Below are 25,135 nucleotides of genomic sequence, written 5' to 3'. Positions count from 1 at the left end.
TGGATATACATAGAAAGCGTTGTGTTTGGATGGGCATCTAATTCTTCCGAAAGAGGTGCACTTTGCGGAAAAGGACCACGTGATTATTGAGCTGAAATCGAATTCAGGTTCACTTCTACGTCCATGAGTCCTCTCGTGGCGTAGGGATAACGCGCCCTAACTAGAGATCAGGGAGTTGTGAGTTCGATTCTCACCGAGAAGACGTGTAACTTTTTCGCAAAACTTCACATCAATTTGTCCATTTAATCCAATTGCAAAGTATAGGTAATGTTTAGTTATTCGGTAGTTGCCAAATTTCCACTCGACTGGTTAGCCGTAAACCACGAATCATAATTAATTTAAACAAGTATCGTTGGCAAGCTGTAGTTTTCTTGCAGTTTGAAAGAACTGCGTGTCATATTTCGTGAGTAGTATAAATGCCTCCTTCCCAGGTGCGCACCTACACAACGATGAACAGCTGTATTCGCTGGGACCTATAATATTCTAATTTTCCTAATGGATCATTAAAATAACCAAAACGGCCGCTATGGAAAGCATAGATAGCGCCACCGTAGCCTTGTGTGTTTGACAGAACAGCAATGCTGTCACAATGTTTAATCCCATATAAAGTGGCGCCTTTGTTTTGATGCGATGAGCACTGGAAAAAACTACCTTCAATGATCCATTCCCAAATTCCTTTTTTAACCCTAATTATAATATTTTTTTATATTTAAAATATCAACAGATGTTTTGTCGTACCTAATGTTTCTTTACTTTCGATTTAACTGCCGTATTGATTCATATTACGGACGCTATAGGCCTCAGTGAAGCATAACTCACCAAAAAGCATATAGCATAAATCATTCTGTAAGCTTCCTCCGCGTTACACTTAACTTTCGTATGGTGGATGACTATTTTGATTCCACAACATGAATAATTTAAAATAAATATAAATGTGTGGACTTTTCATTATTCTTATTCCGGACGCTTGTTTACTTTTGTCTCATACTCCGGGTGGTAGATAAGAAGCTTGAAAAATAATTTATTTTATGCATTCAGGTTTATCATTCATACCCTATTTGTCTGAAATTGATGAATATAATTAGCCATTGAAATTTTTGCAAAGATACGAGTAAACGTGGAACAATTTTTGAGCAAACATAATCTTCAACTGTCAAACGTTAGTAATAATTTATATGATTACACACATATAAAATAAACAAGTGTGGTATAGGGAGAGATCCTTCAGCTAAAACGCTAAATTAATGTAGCTATAACTATTGGTTTTGTGCGATCATGTTGCACATTTATGATAAATATTATCATTTGTAGCGTAGGGAAAAAATTGAGATATCGATTTTCGATGATGTATTTTAACACCAAATTGGCCAAACTAATAAGGTGGTCCCGAATACCGGACACTATCTGGAAATGTCTCAAATTCTGTAAATTGTACATCATTGAATATTCGAGAGAGATTTGAGTTCTACTTAGTCTGAGAGACATCCATCAGAATCCTTTTTCATGTATGATGCAAAATGACACATTTGCATGTTGTTCTGAATATCTATTTGTTCTTTTTTGTATTACATATTTGATACCATGATCGATGAAATAGATTTAAACTGAATGTATTTTTTGACATTAGTGCAAAAATTACAAGATCCGAATCTGGTGGTGCTAAACCAAAATAGTAGTTTGGACACATTAAGTGTGATAGAAAAATATGATAAATATAATAATTCAAGTATGATACAAAATACATTCTACTTTGGAATTTTGAATGTTATTTATTATGCTTATTATTTATTATTATTTTCCATATTCAAACTCATTATTAATTAAGTTCAATTTTAACACGATACGTCAACTTTTTATCGGTTGTCAAAAATATCTGTTTTCTCATAAAGGCGTACATATTTCGAGGATGTGTTGTCCTACGCAAACATTACTCCTCATAATAGCTTCTTTTGCATCTAATACGCCATCTTGGTTGGGCCATGATTATTCATTTTTCCGACGATGTCCGGTGTTGGCCGCTGTCCGGTACTGAGGGACATCCATCTACTATGGACTGTTCATTTTATAAAGTGGACACCTTGTACATGCTATATCTTTTTAATTTATTAATGAAATTGAAATCGGTTTTCAGTACATCGTTCAACTTATATTCTACAATGTTGAGATTATTAAAAAGCCATCGAAATAATTAAATTTCACACTGATAAGGCACAATGTTTAAAACGGTCAATTTTTTGTAGATTATCGAAATTTTGACATTCTATATTAAAAAAAAACGCTTGTTCTTCCAAAGCATTATCAATCAGAAGCGTGCTGAAAAATATCAAGTTATTTTTGGAGTAACAGTTTTCCAGATCAGATTTGAATGGAACTGATATGAGTAGAATTTTTAGGTTTATATTACGTCTTGACGAAACTACTAATAAAGTATATACATGAAAAATAACCTACGCCTTCATAGAATTGCTTATTTAGTCCCCACGTCATATTTTAAGCAAAATAGACAAACAATTTTTTTATTTTTGAAAAACTGCCAAAGCACAATGACAATTATCAAAACTGGGAACACTGCTTTAGTGAAATCGAATTTACATTGAGAACAGCATTGCGGTAAAAAATACTATGTTGATGGTTTAAATTAAATGCGCTGCACCACTTGATTTGTGCAGACTACGTTACTCATTCATCTCAAACGGGTAGTGCGGTCTTTTTTACCATGCCGACGATACTCGACGATTCAGTCAAAATTACCATGCTACATGGTGATCTTGAGAACAATTCATAGTAATTTGTTTTACCATGCGATGCGGTTAAAAAAACAACTATCGTACAGTTAATTTGAATATTCCGTATTTTCTTTCCAACCTATTAAAAACACCTATTCAATTACATAAATCATAATTATTTATTGCAGAATTATTTATATGATAATTGTTTTAGTCCATAAACAAACTTGAATTTTGGATTTCATAAACGGCGCTTGTAGTGGTGTCCTGTAGAGAATGTTATGCCCGTATTTGCCTTCATCGATCTCTGATTGGATGGCGGCACATGCAGCATCTACTCCTCATCGCTCAAATTTTCTATAAAACATATTCATAATTAATTTCGCATTTATTTACAAAACGTAATAAATCGATAAATAATAGAATACTCGCCAATAAAAGTAGAATGAACTAGTCTTTATATTTTGGATCATTTTTTTGGGTCTGGAAATTGCACGACGTGATCTGCAAAATGAAAACAAGTTATTGAGTGAATTGTTGTATATTCTATGAATATTTCTTACCAACTCTGGATTAATAGCAGCATGGGTTGAGTAGCCACTATGAATACATTGGATATTATTATAATTTATCTTTATTAGGGAGATTTTCAGCCCTTGGCCTACATTGGATTTATTATGGCCAAAACACTAAAAATAAGTCTTTCTATGACCGCGCTGACGTTAATCCTTCGCAAGCTAACGGAGAAAAACAGCCAAGTTGATCATCCCCAAGAAACAATTTTTGCTTTAATAAAAGTTCCTCAGAGCTGTTTTATTAACCTATTAGTTGCTTAACTATAGCTTTATAGCAGCCGTGGTAGTTGAACAAAAGCGTAGGTTGTATAAAATGATTATCAAATGTTGCATATATTCTTAGCAGCGCTTTAGTTCCTCACTTTCATGACATTTTAATAGTAAGTAGAACTAAAGTTGAAGCAACGTTGGTTGATAATTTAGTTTGGTTGTGTAAAAGCCTCTCTGTTATAATTGAAGATGAGTTGTTTCTATAGATCTGGACTCTGCTGTTCCATATGCGACATACAATTGAATAACAAGCTTTAACAATTTTTAGAAACACTTGTTTCGTCACTTTTTCAACAATACTCAAATGGGTCGAAACGGCAGTGATGATATATATGCTTTGAGAAGCTTTGAATTCAACTTTTCAACCACCCGTAATATAAAAGCTCTAAAACACAGTCGTAATCACAAATATTGTTCAACTTACCAAGAAACAATTTCTCTCTTGAGAAAAGTTTCTGAGAGCTGATTTATTCAACTAATGATTGTCTGAGTAAACATAAAACTGTTTTTCAAGCTTCAATCGCCACCCAGAAATGGAAAATCTATCCAATAATAAACTATTTGATTAACGTAATATAGTAGATGTCTATTCAATGATCTTACATCGGCTGTTAAACAGTAATAACATTTTGAATAGACTCTACAATGTGTATTCAACAATAACACAACCAGTTATCCATCGAACATTCAGAAATGCTTGTTCAGCGTTTGTCTAACAGGGATTTATAACGAGTAATAACTAAATCGTGGAAGAAAAGTTGAAAAAGTCCTTATTACTTATAATCACCATCATTCCAAAAATAGCCTTTGTACAGTGTTTCAATTCAACAACATATTTTCATAAGGTGATTGTTCATCTTATATTACACTGTAATAAAGCTTGCGTTTGAGACTTTTTCACAAGCAATATTGTTCAATAATGCTGTTTACATACACCGAAGGCAAGCAAAATACGTAGACAATGTTTAAACAACATACGTACGATAATCTGTTCGATTATCTTATTATCTTTAAATACTGCTCTTAACCTGCTATCTATATATCCTTGGTTGGAGCAGTGGAGATGCATGCGCCTGTAAATTGGAAGGTCCTGAGTTCGAGCTCCGACATCGCAACAATGTTTGATTAATTGAAATTTAATAATGAAGCGTCAAATTCCTAGGCATCCAGATACGAGTATTAAATAAAGTGCGCAATCACAACTATCAATGTTTTTGCTGTTTCCATTATAAAGTAAATGTTGAAGAAACATCGAACAAACCTCTTTTTGTACGTTTATACAATTAATTCAATAAATAAATATGATGTCTAATTCAGTTGAACAAAACACTTAAACAAACTGTGCTCAGCATGTGTTGTTGTTGAACGAATGCTGAACAAAGTCTACTATTTTGTACACTAGTTATCATGAGTAATAATGGTATCTACAACTTTTCTTCGACAATTTAGAAATAACACGTCATGAAATCCTGTCAAACAAACGTCTAATAATCATCTCTGGATGTTCGCTGTATACCTGGTGGAAAAAATGTTGAATAAACATTATAAAGTTTATTTATGATGTTACTACTGTTTAACAGCCGAGGTAAGGTCATTGAATAAACATGTACTAGGTTACGTTAATAAAATAATTGTTTTTGAATAGATTCTCCATTTCTAGGCGAATAAGGCTTGAATAATAGTTTAATTTTAACTAAGTCAATAATTAGGCAACTAACAGCTTAATAAAACAGCTCTGAGAAACTTTTCTCAAAGCAAAAATTGTTTCTTGGGAAGTGAATATCGCCCACTGTCAGTTGTAAGAACTGTGAAAATACCATTGTTTTGTTTAATTGTTTGTTATGGTTTGATTACACAGCGTAACAAAAATGACATTTTTGCGTGTCTCAAGGATCAAATTATGTGTCTCTAGTAGATTTGGGGTTGCTGAATCTGGTGCTATTCTCAGAAATGTTCCAGCACGTCACAATTTTAGCTACAGGTCGCCAAAGTTGTATAAAACACTGGTTTTATTAATGTTTACATGAAATTTAAAGTACAATTTATCATACTTTTTTGTAATCTAATCCACCAAACATGCAAAATAGAACTTGAACTTTCATTTTAGACATAATTTGATTGAAATTGCGCGATTAAATTTCGATTAAACCGATTTTTTCAACATGCTTGCAGTCTCCATACAAAATTCTTCGTTTCTTCTATATGGCAAAATACAACAATTCTCTAAACCATCAAAAAATAACTTTTCCGTATCCAAAGTAATACAAACTTTGATGATAAGTATTGTTATACACATAAAGTTTGAATTCTGTGGCAAATTAAGCCAATATATTACCTTACAAGCTGGCAAACTTGCATGCAAGTTGGCTGAAATAGTCATTTTTTGCATTTTCAACAGTCAATATCTCAAAAACTAGACGTGCTATAATATTTCTGAAAACGGCAATAGATTCAGCAACCCTTTATTAAGTGAATAGCGGTATTTTGGCACTGGAGACAAAAACGTGTTCCGCAGTGTTATCAATTGTTGATATTGTTAAATCAGCTAATAATGTGCCAAAAAGTAGAAATTCAACATTTTGATGGTTTTGGAAGGAGAGCAAACATTAAAAGGCATCCTGCATGCCTCCAAGCAAGCAATCAGTGATTTGATTGCGACACTTGTTCGATTATAGATCATAAACATTAAACAAACCTTCGCATTCTGATTGCACTCTCGATTCAAATCACCCGAAAATGAGTAAACACATGGAGATGTTGACTACGCTAAAAGTCGTCCAGTGCCATGGGCCTGGTGAGCAACGATTAGGCCGAGACGACACAAACACACTGTTGTCATCTCGCCCCACTCAATGTAGAACATCGAGATGTGGAGAGTCGACTGTATTACAATGAACAAATATTTCAAATATCTTTATGTTTCAATGTCTTACATTTATAAAAGATCATAGATAGGTAGTTTATTGCGAAATTATTGAGAGTCTCCAAAGCGAACATATATTTTTTTGCCGTAGTTCAAATCTCTGTGACGCTCAAGAAATCCAATTCATCTTTTACTTTTATTTCTGACGTTACGTTCCAGTTGAGGCTGCTGCTCAGCTTAATCTTCTTATGAACACTTACATAGTTATTAGCTGAGAGATTGCTTTACCAACCGACCTTTTCTTGCATTCGTATATTGTGAGGTAAGCACGAAGATGCCCGGTGAGTCAGAAAAATATGCAACCCGAAAAGATCCTCGACCGGCCGAAATCGAACCCACGATCCTCCTCAACTTGGACTAGCTTAACAGTTGCGCGTTCATCGTTACGGCCATTTGAACCCCTAATTCATGTCCCTTACATCGGTATGAAAAACTCCTGAACGTTGTATATGAACAGTCCATTATTGAAATCCATTGGGTACTAATCATCAGATTAAGCTTCTGGGAAATCCCACCTTATGACGCTGTTTTCAAGATAAGCAAATAGCTCCCCCCAAAGACATTATCAACCAGAAGTCGAAGCTTCATAAAACGATTCCAAATACGTTATTGGATTGCCGATTGCGCACCGCATGGGATTGATTGTTTTATTGATCTTCGAGAAGCTACTGTCACCTCAACGCAGCTGATAATCCAAAAAAAAAAATTAACAAAAGAAACCTTATCACAGAACACCAAATATATTATTCACGTTAGAATAAAATAAAATACTGATATCGGATCATGGAGAGACTGGTCATCGCGCTACTATTTGGGGCGCCACTTAACCCATCGAGAACGGACTGGAGCCACGGGTAGTCAGTGTGAAGACTCCCTGAGTTCCCGTGTTGACGTTGGACGGTTCTCCGCCCATGGGACGGCTTGGTCCGGCAATGACACAGTTATTCTCCAGAATCTGCTGGAACGACTGACACGGAATGGACGAAAATCCTCCGGTCACGATAGACTCGGCCAAAAACTCGAAGGCACGACTATGGGCGCAAGCTCCGGCGATATCAATTCCGCAACCTGGTTGAACACGTCCCCCATTGGGGTAGAACGAGGCGCTGCCCAAGGGCAGATCAAAGCCCAGCAAACCGGCGTTGGTGTGGATGGTTTCCACGTACTGCGCATCGCTGTCGTGAATACGATCCGAACTGTCGTAGGAGAACAGCGGTAGTGCTGGGTCCATTCCGAAGATGGTGTTCAGCTGGCCAGATTGGAACAGGCCAGCATTTCCGGCAGCGTGAGCCCCCAAGCTGTGACCTGCAATACTGATACTTCCAGCAGCTATTCCGGTATTGGAACGCAGGAAGTTGATGAATGTGGACACTACCGATCCAACGGAATGAACCCGAGCACGAGCAAACGGATAGTTGATGGTGATGGCGCCAACTCCCCAGTCCACGGTGATCACGTTGAAGTCCCCACGGGTCAGCCAGGCATTGGTCAGAATCTGGTTCACCGGCGAGAAGCCATCATTGTTCCAACCGTGGATGATGAACCGGGTCGGGTTAGCTGCATTGAAGTTGGAGTTGGTCAACGAGGCAGCATTGTTTAATCCGATAACCTGCGGCGTCGTTGGGTTCGATCGAGTATACAAACGGAACACCGTATCGGTAGCTGCCGTAAAACGCTTCTCTGGTTCTTGTTCTGGGTTGGGCAGGTTGTAGGGATTGACGTTGACCAGATGCAGACGACCATCAGCATCCGGAACGAGTGTCCAACTGTCTACCGGTGGATCTTCGACAAGTGTCGAGGAAGCTGCAATTAAAAACACAATTTCAATCAATCTGCAAATTATCAGAAAAGGTGTTCTTACCGAAGGCCACCAGTCCCAAAACTATTGTGCCAATTATTCTCATCTTTTTAAAACGTTCGTAACAGCTGAAGTGGATACTTTCAGGTCTTTATATACGTGGTTTAAGCGTGGCTTCGTGTTATCTACAGATTAAGTTCCTCAAGTATGGCAAATAGGTTGATTTGTTACTCGCGGAAGCATACCGATATCTGATAATGGGAATCTTCGAATGCTTGCGTACATCGAATTGAGAGACATTTTAACAGATACGTACAGGAAGCATGGAGCCACTTCGGGTTTTTCAAGGTGCGTCACATTGCTTATAGTGGCCTGTTATCTTGACGAGCCTCCGTACTTCCACGCAGGTGGTCAAATGTAATGACGTCTTTTAAAGATATTGACATGTTTTAATATCAATACGCCATAACACAACACCTGCTATATTTATTCTAGAAGTCTGTGGGTCAAGGCATTCAATCCTATCAGACCGATTAGAATCCAATTCAAATCCAAAAAAAAACAAATATAATATAATATATAAGAAAATAAATGAGGATATTTCAATAAAAATAACAAACTATTTCATGTGACAACAATTTATTATCGGCAAATAATGCTGTCAGTCCTTCGCGAAGGGTGCTTCTGAGTTGGTGTGAACCATAAAAATGCCCTTAACTCCTCGTTCGTGATTTGATGGTTCGCCACCCATCCAAACATTTGGAAGCCCACTTAAATTGCATGTCTCTCCCTCTAAATCTTCGATCATGGCGCACTTGATTCCTCGGAATCCTTTACCATTTGTTACCGTTTCGGCGAAATAGATCCACGACCGAGCATGTGCACATATGCCAAAAAGATCCAAACCGCATCCAGCCTGTTCAAGTCCACCGTTAGGATAGAAATTGGCGTCACCCAACGGCTCGTAGGTTCCCAACAATCGAGCACCTGTGGAAACCATTTCCACGTACTGAGCATGATTTTGGTTCAGGATATCCGAACTGTTTAATGAGAACAAAGGACCAGCTGGATCTAGTCCAACGATGGTATTGAGCTGGCCACGTTGATGTTTTCCCACAATTCCGGCCACGTGAGCACCCAAACTATGCCCAATAACGTAGATGCTGTCCAGAATGACTCCAGAGGCATCTACGAGGGTGTCGATCAGCTGTGATGTCACCAGTCCCACAGATTCAACTCGCTTGCGTGCCATGACGTAGTTGATTGTAAGTGCTCCTTCACCCCAATCGACACCGATGACGTTGAAATCTTCTACCGATAGATAACTTCGCCGTAATTCGATTAGAATGTCTGACTCTCCGTTTTGATTCCAGCCGTGAATTAGGAACCTTGTTGGAAGATCGGCATTGAAGTTCGAATTCAAAATCGAGCTCGTATCGTTTGGTTTCAAGATTTGATGCTTCTCAGGATTCTTTCTGGTGTACAATCTGAAGATAATATCGGATTGAGCGTTGAATGACCGTTCCAAGTGGGCGTTCAATACCCGGTACGGGTTCGGGTTCACTAGTTGCTGTGTCCCATCGATATCTCGTACTAATTGTAGACGGCGATTTTCAGCATAACTAGAATGAACTGTAGGGAATACGCTTTTATTGAGAAGATTTGTAAGAACTGATAATTAATCATTTTTGAAATACCTTCAAACGCCAAAGATAATGTTATCAGAAGTACTGGGAACTGAACCATCGTGTCGTGGATTAAGAGCCGCGAAAAGCTAATGAAACTATTTGCGGTATAGTACAATGGTTTTATAGTAGCGCTCATATTTGATAGAAACTATTGTAGGGTAAAGAAGGGCAAAATCCCTGGGAAAAGAGTTAAAAGCACATTATCGAATTATTCAAGTGCATTCCATTCCATTCGAATCATTCCAAAGCACACAATACAGTACCATGTTGATTATCCAAAATTATTCGGCGTCTATATTTTTGAATAACTAAAGAAAACAAAGAGAGTACATTTTGTCTCCCTTTACCCTACATGAAAAAGCACTTGAGCCTTTAGGATACAGGGGTATTTCACGAGTGTAAACCGTGTGAAGCGGTACTTTAAACAGTTCAAACGACTTTTAACAACTACTTGATAACAGATCTCTGTTAACTGTCAGGAAACGTTTCCTGAACTTGGCATTACAAAGAAATTTCTCAATTTAATACCCTGATGGCCTCTTCTAGAAACTCTTCGACCATTGATTTGGTTTTAGCCGCCTCCACTTTTATAGCCAACTGATAACTCACGCTGACTTTGATTCTGATCATGTCCCTGTTACATTTCAAATACCCTCTGAAGCGATTCTCAATTCAATTTGCTCCACTTATAATTATTTAAGAGTTGACTTGAATACATAACAAAACATACCGTTTTGATTCATATTACAGACAGCTTCAAATTCCGGACACTCTAGATTGTTTGGGAAACATTCCACACGAAATGTTTCAATTTTTACCGTTCAAAAGATCTCACTTTCGAGGCTCGTTTCATTAGTATTTAGCATAAGCATTAGCATTAACCATTTCGCACAAATTCGTAGGTGGTACAGTCCTAGACCATTGTATGAGGGATGCCTCTTTCCCGTCCGTTAGCAAAGTCAGAAATTTGACTCTTAGACAAGATTGACGCATTCTCCAATAGTCGAGAGCTGTCCTGGCCACATCCTTGCGAAAGCTGGGGAATGGGAAAGGATGATTGATTGAACACGTACTTAAGAAAGATGCAGAGAACTCTACGACCTCTCATAGGTGTTACGGGATGTTGTGGACTGTTGATGGAAAGGGTAGTGCCATAGGATACGTTCGGTAAACGTTCTGGCCGACAAATGGTTGATATTTACGCATTGTGATCATGCGCTGCTGATCAGAACAAACTCACCGAATTCCTTTTTAGAAACTGCAATCCGTCGCTTCTCTAACAATGAATAATAACGTGAGCTGCAAACTTCTGCTTATCAAAATGCACGCACCGCACGAAAAATTGACTAAAACTGTAGTTTACAATCCATCCCGAATCGACCATCCACCATCTACCTTAAGCGTCTCTCTAATGTTTTGACGATATCAATTGATGATTCTATTTATTTAAATTATTTAGGGTGGCTGATCCAGTGGTAGTGTGTGTCCCAATAATAGTGGTAGTGCAGAATCAAGCGTGTTATAGGCCATTCTTATTTTTATGTGTATTTTTCTAACATGGCCCTTGCCAAAATAATATGAATGTGTAAAAAAATCTTGGAAATTAGTAAAGAAACAGTATAAAACAATTTAAAACCTTAACTTTTTACTCCTTTGCACCAGTAATAGTAGGGCGTTCCTATAATAGTGAGTTTCAGTGGGAAATCAATGTAAACTATTATAGGAACAGCTGTTAGCCAATACCACTATTACTTTCGAGTCGAAGATTTTATCGTTCTAAGATTATTTTTTACGTGAAATATAATAGAAAAGCTTTGAAATGACGTATTCAGATATGAAAATGGAGCATCCGTTATTTTTTGTCGATTTTTAATTCCTCATCCTGTTACTATTGCCTCTATCACTGGTACAGACGCCCTACATTACAGAATCAAAATCTTTACTCAACAATTGAAAGGTAAGCGCTAATGCTAAGGAATCATGCAGAATGGTTTATTTTACATGCTTTTTAAGGAGTTATACTTCACTGAGGCCTTAAGTGTCCGTAATATGAATCAAAACGGTACATAGATAGTAATCTTGACGTTAACGATTCTTTGCAAACTAAATTTGATATTGACAATGCTGTAGAAACATTAACAAATTCCCATGTTGAAACAAGCGGCAATGCAATACCCAAATGGGAAGTGAAATTGGAATTCGTTATTTGTATGTAAGCAAGGTCTTGGTGGGCCATGCATGGGAAAATTCACTCACTCACCCGAACGCTACCGAATAAAAGGGTGATGTGCTAGTATCCATCGTATTGAGCTTTGATCAGTGAGTACCTGCAGTTTTCCTAGTATTGCAGTGAATGATGCTGATACAAACCGATGCCAAACTATTCTTTCCCAAAAAAGGCTTTTGTATTGTACAATAAGATTTTGATAAATCTTGATCGTCTTTTTAGAAATAATGCAATTTAAATGCATCTTGCCGTATTCTCAATTCGTCGTATCTCTTTCATTTCTGTCGCAATCAGTTTCCAGATTCGTCTCACAACTAACGGCTACTGTGATAGTGAGTGATCAAAATACAACATATCACGCTATAACAAAATGTTTTACTAGAATTCAGTCGCCTCTCCACATCTCGGTATCGAAGGGAACATCGAGATAGGGAGAGATCGAGACAAAGAACATTAAATTAATGAACACTAGATTGAAAATTACTCCATTACTAGGAAAATAATATACAAACAAATAATAAATCTTCGAGCTGTTTAGTAGAATACCTATAAGTAGATGAAAAAAACGAATTTGGTTAGTACTAAATTTAATTCCACTAGAGTTTGTATCCTTTGACAGATACGCGTATTTCGACCTCAACTGTAAGGCCGTCTTCAGTGTCGTGTACTGGACTCGACTTAAGCGATTGGAAGCTCGGTACGTGGAACTGTAAATCTCTCAACTTCATCGGGAGCACACGCATACTCGCCGACGTGCTGAAGGACCGTGGATTCGGCATCGTAGTGCTGCAAAAAATGTGTTGGAAGGGATCAATGGTGCGAACGTTTAGAGGTAACCATACCATCTACCAGAGCTGCGGCAATACACATGAGCTGGGAACAGCTTTTATAGTGATGGGTGATATGCAGAGGCGCGTGATTGGGTGGTGGCCGATCAATGTGCAAGTTGAGGATCAAAGGCCGGTTCTTCAACTTCAGCATAATAAACGTGCACAGCCCTCACTCCGGAAGCACTGATGATGATAAAGACGCTTTTTACGCGCAGCTCGAACGCGAGTACGACAGCTGCTCAAGCCACGACGTCAAAATCATCATAGGAGATCTAAACGCTCAGGTTGGCCAGGAGGAGGAATTCAAACCGACGATTGGAAAGTTCAGCGCCCACCGGCTGACGAACGAAAACGGCCTACGACTAATTGATTTTGCCGCCTCCAAGAATATGGCCATTCGTAGCACCTACTTCCAGCACAGTGGGACGGAGTCGACGGAACGATTGGTTCGACGAGGAGTGCCAGGAGGTTTTGGAGGAGAAGAATGCAGCGCGGGCGGTCATGCTACAGCAAGGGACCCGGCAGAACGTGGAACGCTATAAACAGAAACGGCAACAGCAGACCCGCCTCTTTCGGGAGAAAAAACGCCGCCTGGAGGAGACGGAGTGCGAGGAGATGGAACAGCTGTGCCGATCTCAAGAAACGCGTAAGTTCTATCAGAAGCTCAACGCATCCCGCAACGGCTTCGTGCCGCGAGCCGAGATGTGCAGGGATAAGGATGGGAGCATTCTAACGGACGAGCGTGGAAGCACCACTTCGACGAGCACCTGAATGGCGCTCAGAGCACAGGCAATGAAGGACGGGACAACGGAGGAAATGCCTTCGTCAGTACTGCTGTGAATGGAAATCAACCAGCCTCCACTTTGAGGGAGGTTAAGGATGCCATTCACCAGCTCAAGAACAATAAAGCTGCTGGTAAGGATGGTATCGGAGCTGAACTCATAAAGATGGGCCCGGAAAGGCTGGCCATTTATCTGCACCGGCTGATAGGCACAATCTGGGAAACAGAACAGCTACCGGAGGAGTGGAAGAAAAGGGTAATATGCCCCATCTACAAGAAAGGCGACAAGTTAGATTGTGAGAACTTTCGAGCGATCACCATTCTAAATGCGGCCTACAAAGTATTGTCCCTGAGCATCTTCCGTCGTCTGTCACCTGTAGTAAACGAGTTCCCTTTTGTAGTAAATTATATGCGTCTTTTCAAGCCAAGATTAATCCAATAACTGAAAGTATGTTTGTTAGGGGCGATCCATTAATTACGTAAGACAATTTTCGGGGTTTTTCGACCCCCCCTCCCCCATGGTAAGATTTTTTGTATAAAAATTAAAAATAAATTGTATGGCGCGTAAGAAATCTCAATTTACAAGGCACAATACATGTGTCCGAAACGTCGGATGTAAGAAAAAATCCGTTATTGAGTTTTATTCAAGACTGAAAACCATAACCTCAAACGTAAACGAGTTCGTGGGAAGTAATCAGGCCGGCTTTGTTGACGGCCGATCGACAACGGACCAGATGTTTACTGTACGGCAAATCCTCCAAAAATATCGTCGTTTCATCTATTTCAAGGTGACATACGAAAGTATCGACCGCGTAGAGCTATTGAAAAACATGGACGAGAACAGCTTTCCCGAAGCTCACCAGACTGATAAGAGCAACGATGAGAGATGTGCAAAATTTCCAATGAATGTTTTAGGCCACTCCAGTTCGATTGGATCCCGCCGGGAACTACGCAAGGTGATAGTCGGGGTACCGTAATCCAGGGGCAAATTGATCACTATTCCACATATTTTTGAAGTGTTAATCTTTGGAATTCAAATATTGTCAAATTTATTTTGGTACTTCATAGATCTTCATTGATGTATGTAATCCATTTTTTATGAAATAAAATTTAACTCATTACACAGCGAAACAAAAATGACACTTTCGCGTGTCTCAAGGATCAAATTATGTGTCTCTAGTAGATTTTGGGTCGCTGAATCTGATGCCGTTCTCAGAAATGTTCCAGCACGTCACAATTTTTAGCTACAGGTCGCCAAAGTTGTATAAAACACTGGTTTTATTGATGTTTACATGAAATTTAAAGTATGATTTATCAAACTTTTTTGTGATATAATCTACCAAACATGCTAAATAGGACTTGAACTTTCAATTTAGATACAAATCAGTTGAAATTTTACGATAAAATTTAGGTTAAATCTATTTTTTTCAACATGTTTGCAGTCTTCATATAAAATTCTTCGTTTCTCTTATATGGAATAATACAATACTTTTCTGAACCACCAAAAAATAACATTTTACCATCAAAAATATTATAAACTTCGTTGATAATTATTGTTTTATGCATAAAGTTTGAATTCTGTGACAAATTGAGCAAACGAATTGCCGTACAAGTTGGAAAACTTGCATGCAAGTTGGCTGAAACAGTCAAATTTAGCATTTTCAACCGTCAATATCTCAAAAACTAGACGTGCCATGATATTTCTGAAAACGGCAATGGACTCAGCAACCCTTAATTTATTAAATAGCGGTATTTTGGTTCTTGAGACAAAACCGTGTTCCGCAGTGTTATAAAATAAGTTTTAAAATCAAATATTGATAATGACGCATTGAGGCGAAATTGATCAAATCGATCAAAGCATATTTTAGAATGTTAAATTTCCCTATCTACAAAATTTGGATCTCCTGAATTCTAAAATGATGTCAAAATTCTTACAACTCTTATATATCATCATTTTATTGCAAAATTAAACTTTGTAAATCTGCATAATACGCCTAAATGTATGCAATTTCCCTTGAAATAAGCACGTTATTCAACAATAAACGGTTTTATTATCAAAAAACTTCTCTTGTAATGCTATACGATTTTAAAAACGAGTTCGGCAGTTCACATTGAAGCTTACGCCTGAAACGGGAGACAGGAGAAGTTCGACTGGTGGTGAATGCGACCAAGGCAAAGTACATGCTAGCTGGTGGGGCCGAGCGTGACAGGGTTCGCTCAGGTAGCAGTGTTACGATAGACGGGGATACGTTCAAGGTGGTCGACAAGTTCGTCTACCTTGGATCCTTGACAATAACGTTACCGTGAAATACGGAGACGCATCATCAGTGGAAGTCAGGCCTACTATGGCCTCTACAAGAAGCTGCAGTCAAAAAAGATTCACGCCCGCACCAAATGTACCATGTACAAAACGCTCATAAGGCCGGTAGTCCTCTACGGGCATGAAACGTGGACAATGCTCGAGGAGGACTTACAAGCATTTGGAGTCTTCGAACGTTGGGTGCTTAGGACGATCTTTGGCGGTGTGCAGGAAAACGGTGTGTGATGTCGAAGGATGAACCACGAGCTCGCCCAACTCTACGGTGAACCAAGTATCCAGAAAGTGGTCAAAACTGGAAGGATACGATGGGCAGAGCATGTTGCAATAATGCCGGACAGCAACCCTGCAAAGATGGTGTTCGCTTCGGATCCGGTTGGTACAAGAAGGCCATTGGCGTAGCTAGGATTTTTTCCTGGAGGGGGCCTAAGGGGGGGGGGGGGGGGGTTGCTAAAAAATTCTTGATTTACCGATTATCGCAATTTTCGTAATTTGCAAAAAATTGCGTTGATTTTATCTGTTTGTGTTTTTGTCTCATATCAGCTATTATCTTTGAATATCAGTAATGCTTGTAAATTACAATTTTCATTACGGAAAATTCGACACGAATGCCACACGTATGGTAAAGTGTGCTAAATAAATATTAATAATAATAATAATTACGGAAAATATAAATTCTTTGTCTAATCCAGTAAAAAAATCCTTCAAGAATTTTTTCAAAGAACTCACGTAGAATATCTTGAAGTTCTTGCACAAACTTTTCAACTATCGGGGATTTCTTCATGAACTATTTCCGTACTTTTCCAGTGCAAGAACGCCTTTACCAGTTTTCACTCAGTTTTTGCTGGGACTCCCACGGAATAAGTAGTCATTATTAAACAGATTTTTCCCGGAGTTTCCTTAGGCTTTATAATCTGAAATTTTTCGAAGAAACTGTATCAAATTGCTCAAAAGAAGACATTAGAATTTTAAACATTTCTCCATGAAGCTAAACTACGTACTTATCACACATAAATTTTAATCGTTGAAAATATCATTAAGTTATTCATTAATAATGTATTAAGGATTTTCTGGAAATACTTAGGATTTCTCCAAGAAATATTACAATAAATACTACCAAAATTGTGTTCAAAAATCTCTCTGAGATTCTCAAAGTCAGGGTATCGACTACCTGGAAAAACCTGGAAAGTCAGGGAATGTCAGGGAATCCAATTTTTGACCTGGAAAGTCAGGGAATTTCACTACAGATCAGGAAAAATTATCTAACAATACTATATTACAACACCAAACAAGTAAATTATCTGCAAATTATTGAATACGATAAATTTTTTGGACGAAATGGGTAATCAATCTTAGCTATTAACCATTGATAAAGCGCTGTTATGTATGGTAAAGTAAACTATATTTTACTATCTATAAAAAAAATCCTCGGAATTTCGAATTTTGAAAATGTTATGAATAAGGTTTCAAGCGCTACTTTAGGATTTTCATTAAGAGCTTTCTTATACTGAAGTTTAGAATCGCAGAATGAACACAAAAATTTCCCCAGATATTCTGGAGATTCTTCTGAAATTCTCCTTAAGTAATCGATCTGCGATTCTTTGCAATTTGTTATGTCTGTTATGATAGCGGGGATGCTATCATAAATTTAATTTTATTGACAATTTCATCGGCCTTTTCCGGTGAAATTAAAATTGTAACATTTACCGAAGGTTTACCGAATTCTTATGAGTCGAAATTTTAGTGCTTTTCCCCTGCTCCAAGATTTTTAAGAATCCAGAAATTCTCTAAATAGAATTTCTGCTATGATAGATTGGAATTTTGTGAGATTTCTTGAAGATACTCTTAGAAGAATCGATTATCGAATTCTTGGAGCAATTCCTCACAGCATTGCTGGAGGCACGACAAGTTTTTAATAGAACATTAATAAATCCCTGAATGATTTTTTTAGAGCATCTCTGGATGAATTCTTCGGGGAAGAAAACCAAGGCATAGTTCATATGGAAAGTCCGAAATTGTTATTAAAATAAATAAATAAATAAATTTTTGCATAACTTTGAAAATTCGTTGAGGAATTCCTGATGGATTTTCAGAAATCAGGAGCCATACGTATAAGAACTCTGAAAAATTTTAAAACTCCTGGAATTCATTTTTCTCCTTTAGATTCTTTAAAATGTTGCTTTTTGGAGTACGAATTTTTGTACAAAGGTGCCTAAGAATACGTCATGTGAAGGAAGCAGAAACAACAAAATGTTAAATCAGATCGAAACAACCAAAGATAAGTGATTATTTATATATTTTCTCTAGAGGTGAATCAATGGGCTGGATAAATAAACAATAAACTGCAGGATAATTGAAATCGCTCAAATCATAAAAAAAAAACAAATTTCTCAAGGAGCTCCATCAGAATCTTCATATTTAAGCCAAAAAGCCTTTAGGAATTCCGCCGTGAAAATGTACAAGAATTCAATTCCAGAATATATATTTTTTGCAGAATTTATGAAACAATTTCTGAAACATTGTTTTAAGTAAGATCTTCACAAATTTTTTCATTAATTTCTTAATTAATCCCTGTCCAGTTATTTTGCTAAATTTCTAATTTCGAAAGTTAAAATATGCCTGGGATTTTTCAATAAATTTCTTCTGGAGATTCGAAGCCAAAAGACATTCCAAAAATACTTTTCGTATATAATTTCTGTAGGATTGGGGATTTGAAGTAGAATTTAAAAAAAAAACTAAGGAGAATTTATTAACGCAATTTACAATGCATTTTAAAAATATTTCTGAAGGACTTATAATGAACTTTGCGAAAAAGTTTTTAATAACTTTTTAGGAAAACTAGGGTCATTTACGGCTTCGGCACCATTGGACTATTATAGGCAACCAAATTTCAAATGCCAGATACACTGAATTTTTTCTTCAAAACACATCAATGAAAACATTCAGATGTTTCTTTGTTTTGTCAGCTTCCCGTTGACGAGATTGCTGAAACTGGACGAACAATTTCACCATAGATGCCATCAATTCAAATGAACACACCTCAAAGTACGACTGATTTGGAGATTTGCCTACAGTTCTTATGGAAAATCTGCCAAAGAGAATATTTAAGGCTACCGGCATTAGTCACACGGATATTGGTTGTTCAAAGCGTTATAAATAAGTTTCCAAGAAGGTTTTAACATGTCTATCGGAGTGAATTGATAGAGGATTGAGCAGCGTATACATGTAAACAGGCAAAAACGTAATTTGTCTGCTGATGTTCGAGAAAATTGCATAAGAAGCGCGACATCGGTTTGGACTGCCAAGAATACGTAAATTCCCCTATATGAAGGAATTTGACAGAATCAACGATTTTTTTTGAAAAAAATGTTAGGGCAAAGTTTAAACTTTTTCAAGGTTTAGCAATTTTTAGAAAATCTCAATATTATTTGACTACTTTCTAAAAGATTTGAAGCAAAAGGTATAAACCACTCTTCGATATCTGACACGAATGCCACGCTGGTGGTAAAGTGTCACAAATAAACTAATAAATAAACTCTTCGATATACATTAACGAATTTGATCACTGAAATTCTTGAGACTGTTAAAAACTTACTTGGTAAAACGTAGTTTAGAGATAAATTAAAAAGTTCATTCATACGAAATTATTAAAAAAAATGAAGCGAAAACAGAGAAAGAACATATTGCTGGAATCAAAAATTATGGCCGATTTTTTTACTTTTTTTTTTAAGCCTTAGGTAAGTTCGAAATTCTTTGAAGAGATTTGTTTTGAATTAGGCCTTGTTCTTCGCCAATAAGTGCAGCTACTTTACGTTTTAGAAGTTCCTTTAGTAATTTTGCCTATTTATTTCTTTGCCGAGACCTTTTTTTTATCAATGAATTTCTTTAAAGAAATTTTATGGGGACAATCATCATCACCGGACACCTCGATCAGGGCACCCTCCAAGGACACAGAAAATCGTAATTCAGGTAACAGGCTACACTATGCTAGAACATTTGAAATAGTATGGTTTGCCCTACTCAGAAAATACGAATTTAAGGAACCGATTTTCTAGGATACTGACGCTTTTTAGTATCACAGTATTTGAAACGGAGATGTCGAGCGACAGCAGGACGATTAATTTTTCGATGGTCGCACAATTCATCGAATTCAGAACCGCCACACTAATGCTGTGAACGACTATCTGGGTTTTCCCACTATTATTGAACAAAATAAAAGAACGTAACTACTGTAGAATGTTTATCAATAGATTCAGAGTATTTTACTTCACTTTAGAATTATGTAAACATATTTTTTTTTATATATATTTTCGTTCAAAATTCTGGAGGGGGCCTGGAAGACTCTGGGGGGGGGGGCCTGGCCCCCCTGGCCCCCCCTGTTCCTACGCCAATGAAAGGCGTGGAGCGCAGCGAGCTAGGTGGGCGGATCAAGTGCGCATCGATTTGACGAGCGTGGGGCTGAACCGAGGATGGAGAGATGCGGCCACGAACCGAGTATTGTGGCGTGAAATTGTTGATTCACTGTTATCTGTTTAGATGTTAACTCAATAAATGAAATGAAATAAATGTGGATCCAAGAAGCAGATGCGACAGCATGCTACTATAGACACCGCTCTAAGAGTGATGAGAGACACTGGAAGTATGAAAGCCACTCCACGGGAGAATGAGTGGAGAAAAGTCGTTGGCAGCGCTTCTCAAGAGCGTCAGAGAAGACCCGATTTTCGGGGATCTGGACAAAAACGTGCTCAGAGGCAGACTTACCCAAACAGGACTTAGGATCCTGATAATTTATAAGGATGGCGTCTTCGGCAAAGTTGTTCAGTCAATTCGAGACTATCTTTGTTTGGGCTAGTTGATTGACCACCTCATGTCAGCCCTTGATCTTCTTAACAACTTTGGCGAAGATGGTGTTTCTATATTTAATCTAGATCGCGAGGCATTTCATGTTGAACATGATTCGCGCGACAACCGAAAAGTTGAGCTTTGGACACCGGGCAGGCGCTTGCAATGGGCCGGACAGATCCAAAATGTGCTGGAATTGTTGGGACCAGCTAAAGATTGTACATAGAAGCCAAAGTGCATGCTATGCACTCCAGAAGATGGAAACAACTGGAAATTTTAATGGAGATAACTCAGATCAACCACTGAATCACTGCGACACCGCACAGCAGCTGTTTTGGCAATCAACGACAACAAATATGTGTGATGTAGCGATTGTTGCAGAGCCATATCAAGTTCCCTCTTATAACAGCAACTGGCGAATAGAACGGGAAAGGCTGCGATACATATTATGGGCAGATTCCCTGTCAAGGAAGTGGTGGGCAATTCAGGTAAAGGTTTCGTCATCGCCAAAATCAACTGTGTCGTTGTATGCAGTTATTATGCACCTCCAAGACTGACAGTGGAGCAGTTCGCAGCAAACTGACAAGTTGATTGGAAGGAAGCCGATACTCATAGTAGGAGACTTCAATGCCTGGGCTGTGGTGTGGGGCAGAAGAGTGACCAACGCAAGAAGATACATTCTGCCAGAAGCCTAAGCGAAATTAGACGTACGATTTGCAATGAAGGCTCCGTTAGCACATTTGGAGAACCGGAACTTTACATATTGCAGTCCTGCATTGTCGATGAATGTGTCACTAACGGTGATGGGTGAGACGCTGGAAGAAGCGGAGATGTCGGTAATGAAAACGATTGAGCAAACGAAGGCTGGATAAGCGGTGTCAAACTGCAGATAGCTCACCACAAAACAGAGGTACTGCTAGTCAGCAAGCGCAAGGTGGTTCAGCAGATGGAGGTCAACGTCGGGAAGTATGTGATTGCACCGAAGCACGTATTGAAGCACATGGGAGTTTTTTTTAGCAGAATTTTAATAGCTACGTTGATTACGCAAGCGAAAAATCCGAGAAGGCAATGAATTCAATAGGGAGAATCATGCCAAACTTAGGCGGTCCAATCAGCAGTACGAGTCATCTAACTCGTCATTGAGATATGGAGTTCCTGCTAGGGGCAAGGCACTGGAAACAAAGCAAAACCACTGAAAGCTGAACAGAGCGTTTCGGCAGATGACAGTGCGAGTTGCGAGTGCGTATAGAACGATATCGTCAGATGCTGTATGCGTAAAAGCCGGTAATATCCCCATTTTCATCACTTTCGTGAGTGCTACCAACGAAGAAACGTCAGAAATGTACGGACCTGGGAGAACCGATAGGAAATTTATGTACGTCAAGATGAGCCGAGATTCTGCTGTCACGAACTGTCACTGTGAGCCCAGATCTTAAACAATGGACAAACATGATAAAAGCGCGTAATTAATCAAAACATATTTTTGTATTTTATCAAATGTGACAAAAAAACGATTGAAAAGCTATTCATGCTTATTCCAAAGCAATGTCATGATAGCACCTTTTTTTCTGAATAAATATAAAGTATTCAAATACGCATAATTTTACTTTTTCCAATAAAAACGAAAATTAAATGTATATAATACTTTGGCCCTTTTCCCATGTTTGTCCAGAACGATCGAAGGTGCACAACAAAAGAAAACTAGTGATTTTCATCAAGTCTGCCTTGATTGTCTTTGGCAAGCTGGAGTTTTCTTGCAGTTTAAAATAGCCTTCACGGTGGTTTGCGAATACCCTTTAATGGGTGAAAATTTACCCATTTCCGCTAGAAGTGCCTCTCCACATTTAATGGGTAAACACATTTAATGGGTAAAGCCAGTTTATGTCATAGGATGGGTAAATTTTTACCCTTCATGCAAAACGCTCCCGCATTGGAAAATGGGTGAAAATTTACCCATTTCGATAATGATGAGAGGACAATCTTAAATTTGAAAATTATTTACGTTTTCATTAAGTAAAACAACTGAGAAGTTATAGTTTTGGTTTATTTTATCATAAAAACATACGGGAAATAAATTCAAGCACTTTTTATGCAGTCTTATCGATGTAACATTGTGCCGGAATGAAAGGCGATGCCAAACCGGTGCAACCCTCCAAGTAATCTGAAATTTCCTAAAAAAAGTCAACAATTTTAGTTATTTGAATAAATATTCGAAACGATCATCACTCACCGCTTTTATGGAATATACTGGTACTCAATAAAACAGATTATCATCTCATATTTGAGAAATTTACTAAGAATCAAGAAGCACAAAAATAGTGAGAAGACCGGAGGGCGTTGAGCCGCGATCGGAGTAGGCTAGATCCTCCGTCGGGGACTAGGCCGAGTAGTTCCGACCTCGGCATCTGCCCAGATAGCATCGGTTCGGAAGATCTTTCGCTGTTGGAGAAATCTTCGTCGGAGTACGATAGATCCACCGCCGGGGATTATTCCGAGTAGTACGGCTTGAGCAGTCGAAGCGCCAGTTAACCAGAAGCCATCCTCCAACCTGAATCACTGGGCCTACTTCTGCACTCTGACAGCCAACAATGGAGTAAGAACAACGCGCAACGTTACCGGTTTCGGGAGATATTCCACCGTCGTGGAACTCTCCATTGGGGTAAGCTAACATCACCATCGGGAACTACACTGAGTAGTACCGATTACGACGAATCGCTGGCAGTGGGTCGTCGGGGCGCTTGCGTACCGGAAGTCACCTTTTAACCGGAATCGCAAGACCGACCTCGGCATCTTTAGGTTAGCAACTATTAGGGTAGTTGCCGCGCGAAAAGCATGACGAGCAGCACAGTTGAGTCCAGAGAACCAACAAGCACTGAAGCATCTATCCCCAAGGTGACGTGGCAGAGACAAATCGCAGCCAGAGCGAATAGAGCAAGAGGTGACGAAAAGGTGTAGAGGCATTAACAAGCCTTCAGTCCCCTGAAGTTATACAATGAGGTAGTTCCGGGAGGACATCGGACTAGTAACCCAAGCCAAATAGAGGTGGCGTGGTACAGAGTCGTATTACCTTCTGTTCTCTGTACTGTAATATCCTATCAGATCATTTGGTTCAGTGCAACCAGTCGTTTGACAGATCATGAATTGACATTGTTCAAGTACCAACCTTCCAAGTCAAAATATTGCGCATTTTTTTCACTACTGGACTATCGCAGAAGTGTTTACAAGTGCGGAAACGCTAATAAAAGCGCGCAATTGTATCAAATCGGGTAGACGTATTCAAGGGAACTCATTTCTCGCAATTCAAAGAATAAGTGCTCTGAAGACGCCAACATGATTCGATGCAATCCCACACTTTTATTCACACTTTCGAATTTATGAGGCCGCACTTCGCAGTCCAGTGGTGAAAGAAATACACAATATATGATTGTAAAGCTTGTAAAGTAACATGTTAGAATAAAGCGAGATGATCGATCTTTTTTGTAGTGGACGTCGATGAGTGAACATCTTTTACTATTGATATCCTGAATGAAGAAACACCCTAATTTATAATACATAATATGTACCACACTCGAAACGTGCATCCATAATAGACCATTGAGTGAGAGCCTTAAGGTGAAACACCTCGGAATCCAAAGATGGCCGGCACAATGGCCGACTTCTCCCCCTACTCACGTTTTCGAAGGCAAAAAACTGGAGAAATAGTTGTCAAATTTTCCTGATCTTCTTATTTTAAGCTTTCTGCTAGTGCACAAAGCCAAAATAAAAAGTGCACTGTTGTGGGATGCTTTCTTCGCGAGATTTGTGGCCTTGAAGTTTTAGTGCAATCTTAGAAGTTGGTTCCAAACTGTTTCACCTTAAGCCCATTGCATCCTAGATAGACGGGTTGTGAAAGTGACGATAAAAGTTTCTAGCTTTGCTAGAAGTGCGAAAATTGTATTTCAAAAACTGAGAGCTTTCTCTGTCGATTGACTATTGTAATGAGGTCCGAAGAATATTTTTGTAACTATTAAGTTGTCAAATGTTTATTCATGTATTTAATTAGGTCTAGTAAGAATTGGATGATTATCACAAAGTAGAGTTTTCAATCCCGGGAACATTTCCCGGGAAATGAGATTTCCCGGGATTCCCGTTTCCCGGGAAATGATTTCCTGTTTCCCG

At 38.5% G+C, this 25,135-nt stretch overlaps 2 protein-coding genes across 2 annotated transcripts; both read right to left on the bottom strand.

Moving 5' to 3' along the window:
• Positions 1-7,215: 7,215 nt before the first annotated feature.
• Positions 7,216-8,561, bottom strand: LOC5568703 (pancreatic triacylglycerol lipase). Its single transcript, XM_001652477.2, has 2 exons — positions 8,356-8,561; positions 7,216-8,297 (listed from the first exon to the last, which is right to left on the bottom strand). Exons 1-2 carry the CDS (start codon positions 8,396-8,398, stop codon positions 7,318-7,320), a joined length of 1,023 nt encoding a protein of 340 aa, XP_001652527.2. The 5' UTR covers positions 8,399-8,561; the 3' UTR covers positions 7,216-7,317.
• A 353-nt stretch (positions 8,562-8,914) lies between these two features.
• On the bottom strand, positions 8,915-10,097 carry LOC5568702 (lipase member H). Its single transcript, XM_001652476.2, has 2 exons — positions 9,990-10,097; positions 8,915-9,924 (listed from the first exon to the last, which is right to left on the bottom strand). The coding sequence occupies exons 1-2, from the start codon at positions 10,036-10,038 to the stop codon at positions 8,954-8,956; spliced, it is 1,020 nt and encodes a 339-aa protein (XP_001652526.1). The 5' UTR covers positions 10,039-10,097; the 3' UTR covers positions 8,915-8,953.
• Between the last annotated feature and the right edge of the window lie 15,038 nt (positions 10,098-25,135).

This window comes from Aedes aegypti, chromosome 3 (genome assembly GCF_002204515.2).
Source record: "Aedes aegypti strain LVP_AGWG chromosome 3, AaegL5.0 Primary Assembly, whole genome shotgun sequence".
Classification (NCBI taxonomy): Eukaryota; Metazoa; Arthropoda; class Insecta; order Diptera; family Culicidae; genus Aedes; species Aedes aegypti.
Note: the sequence above shows the minus strand (reverse complement) of the source record. Positions and strands in the feature narration are given on the sequence as shown.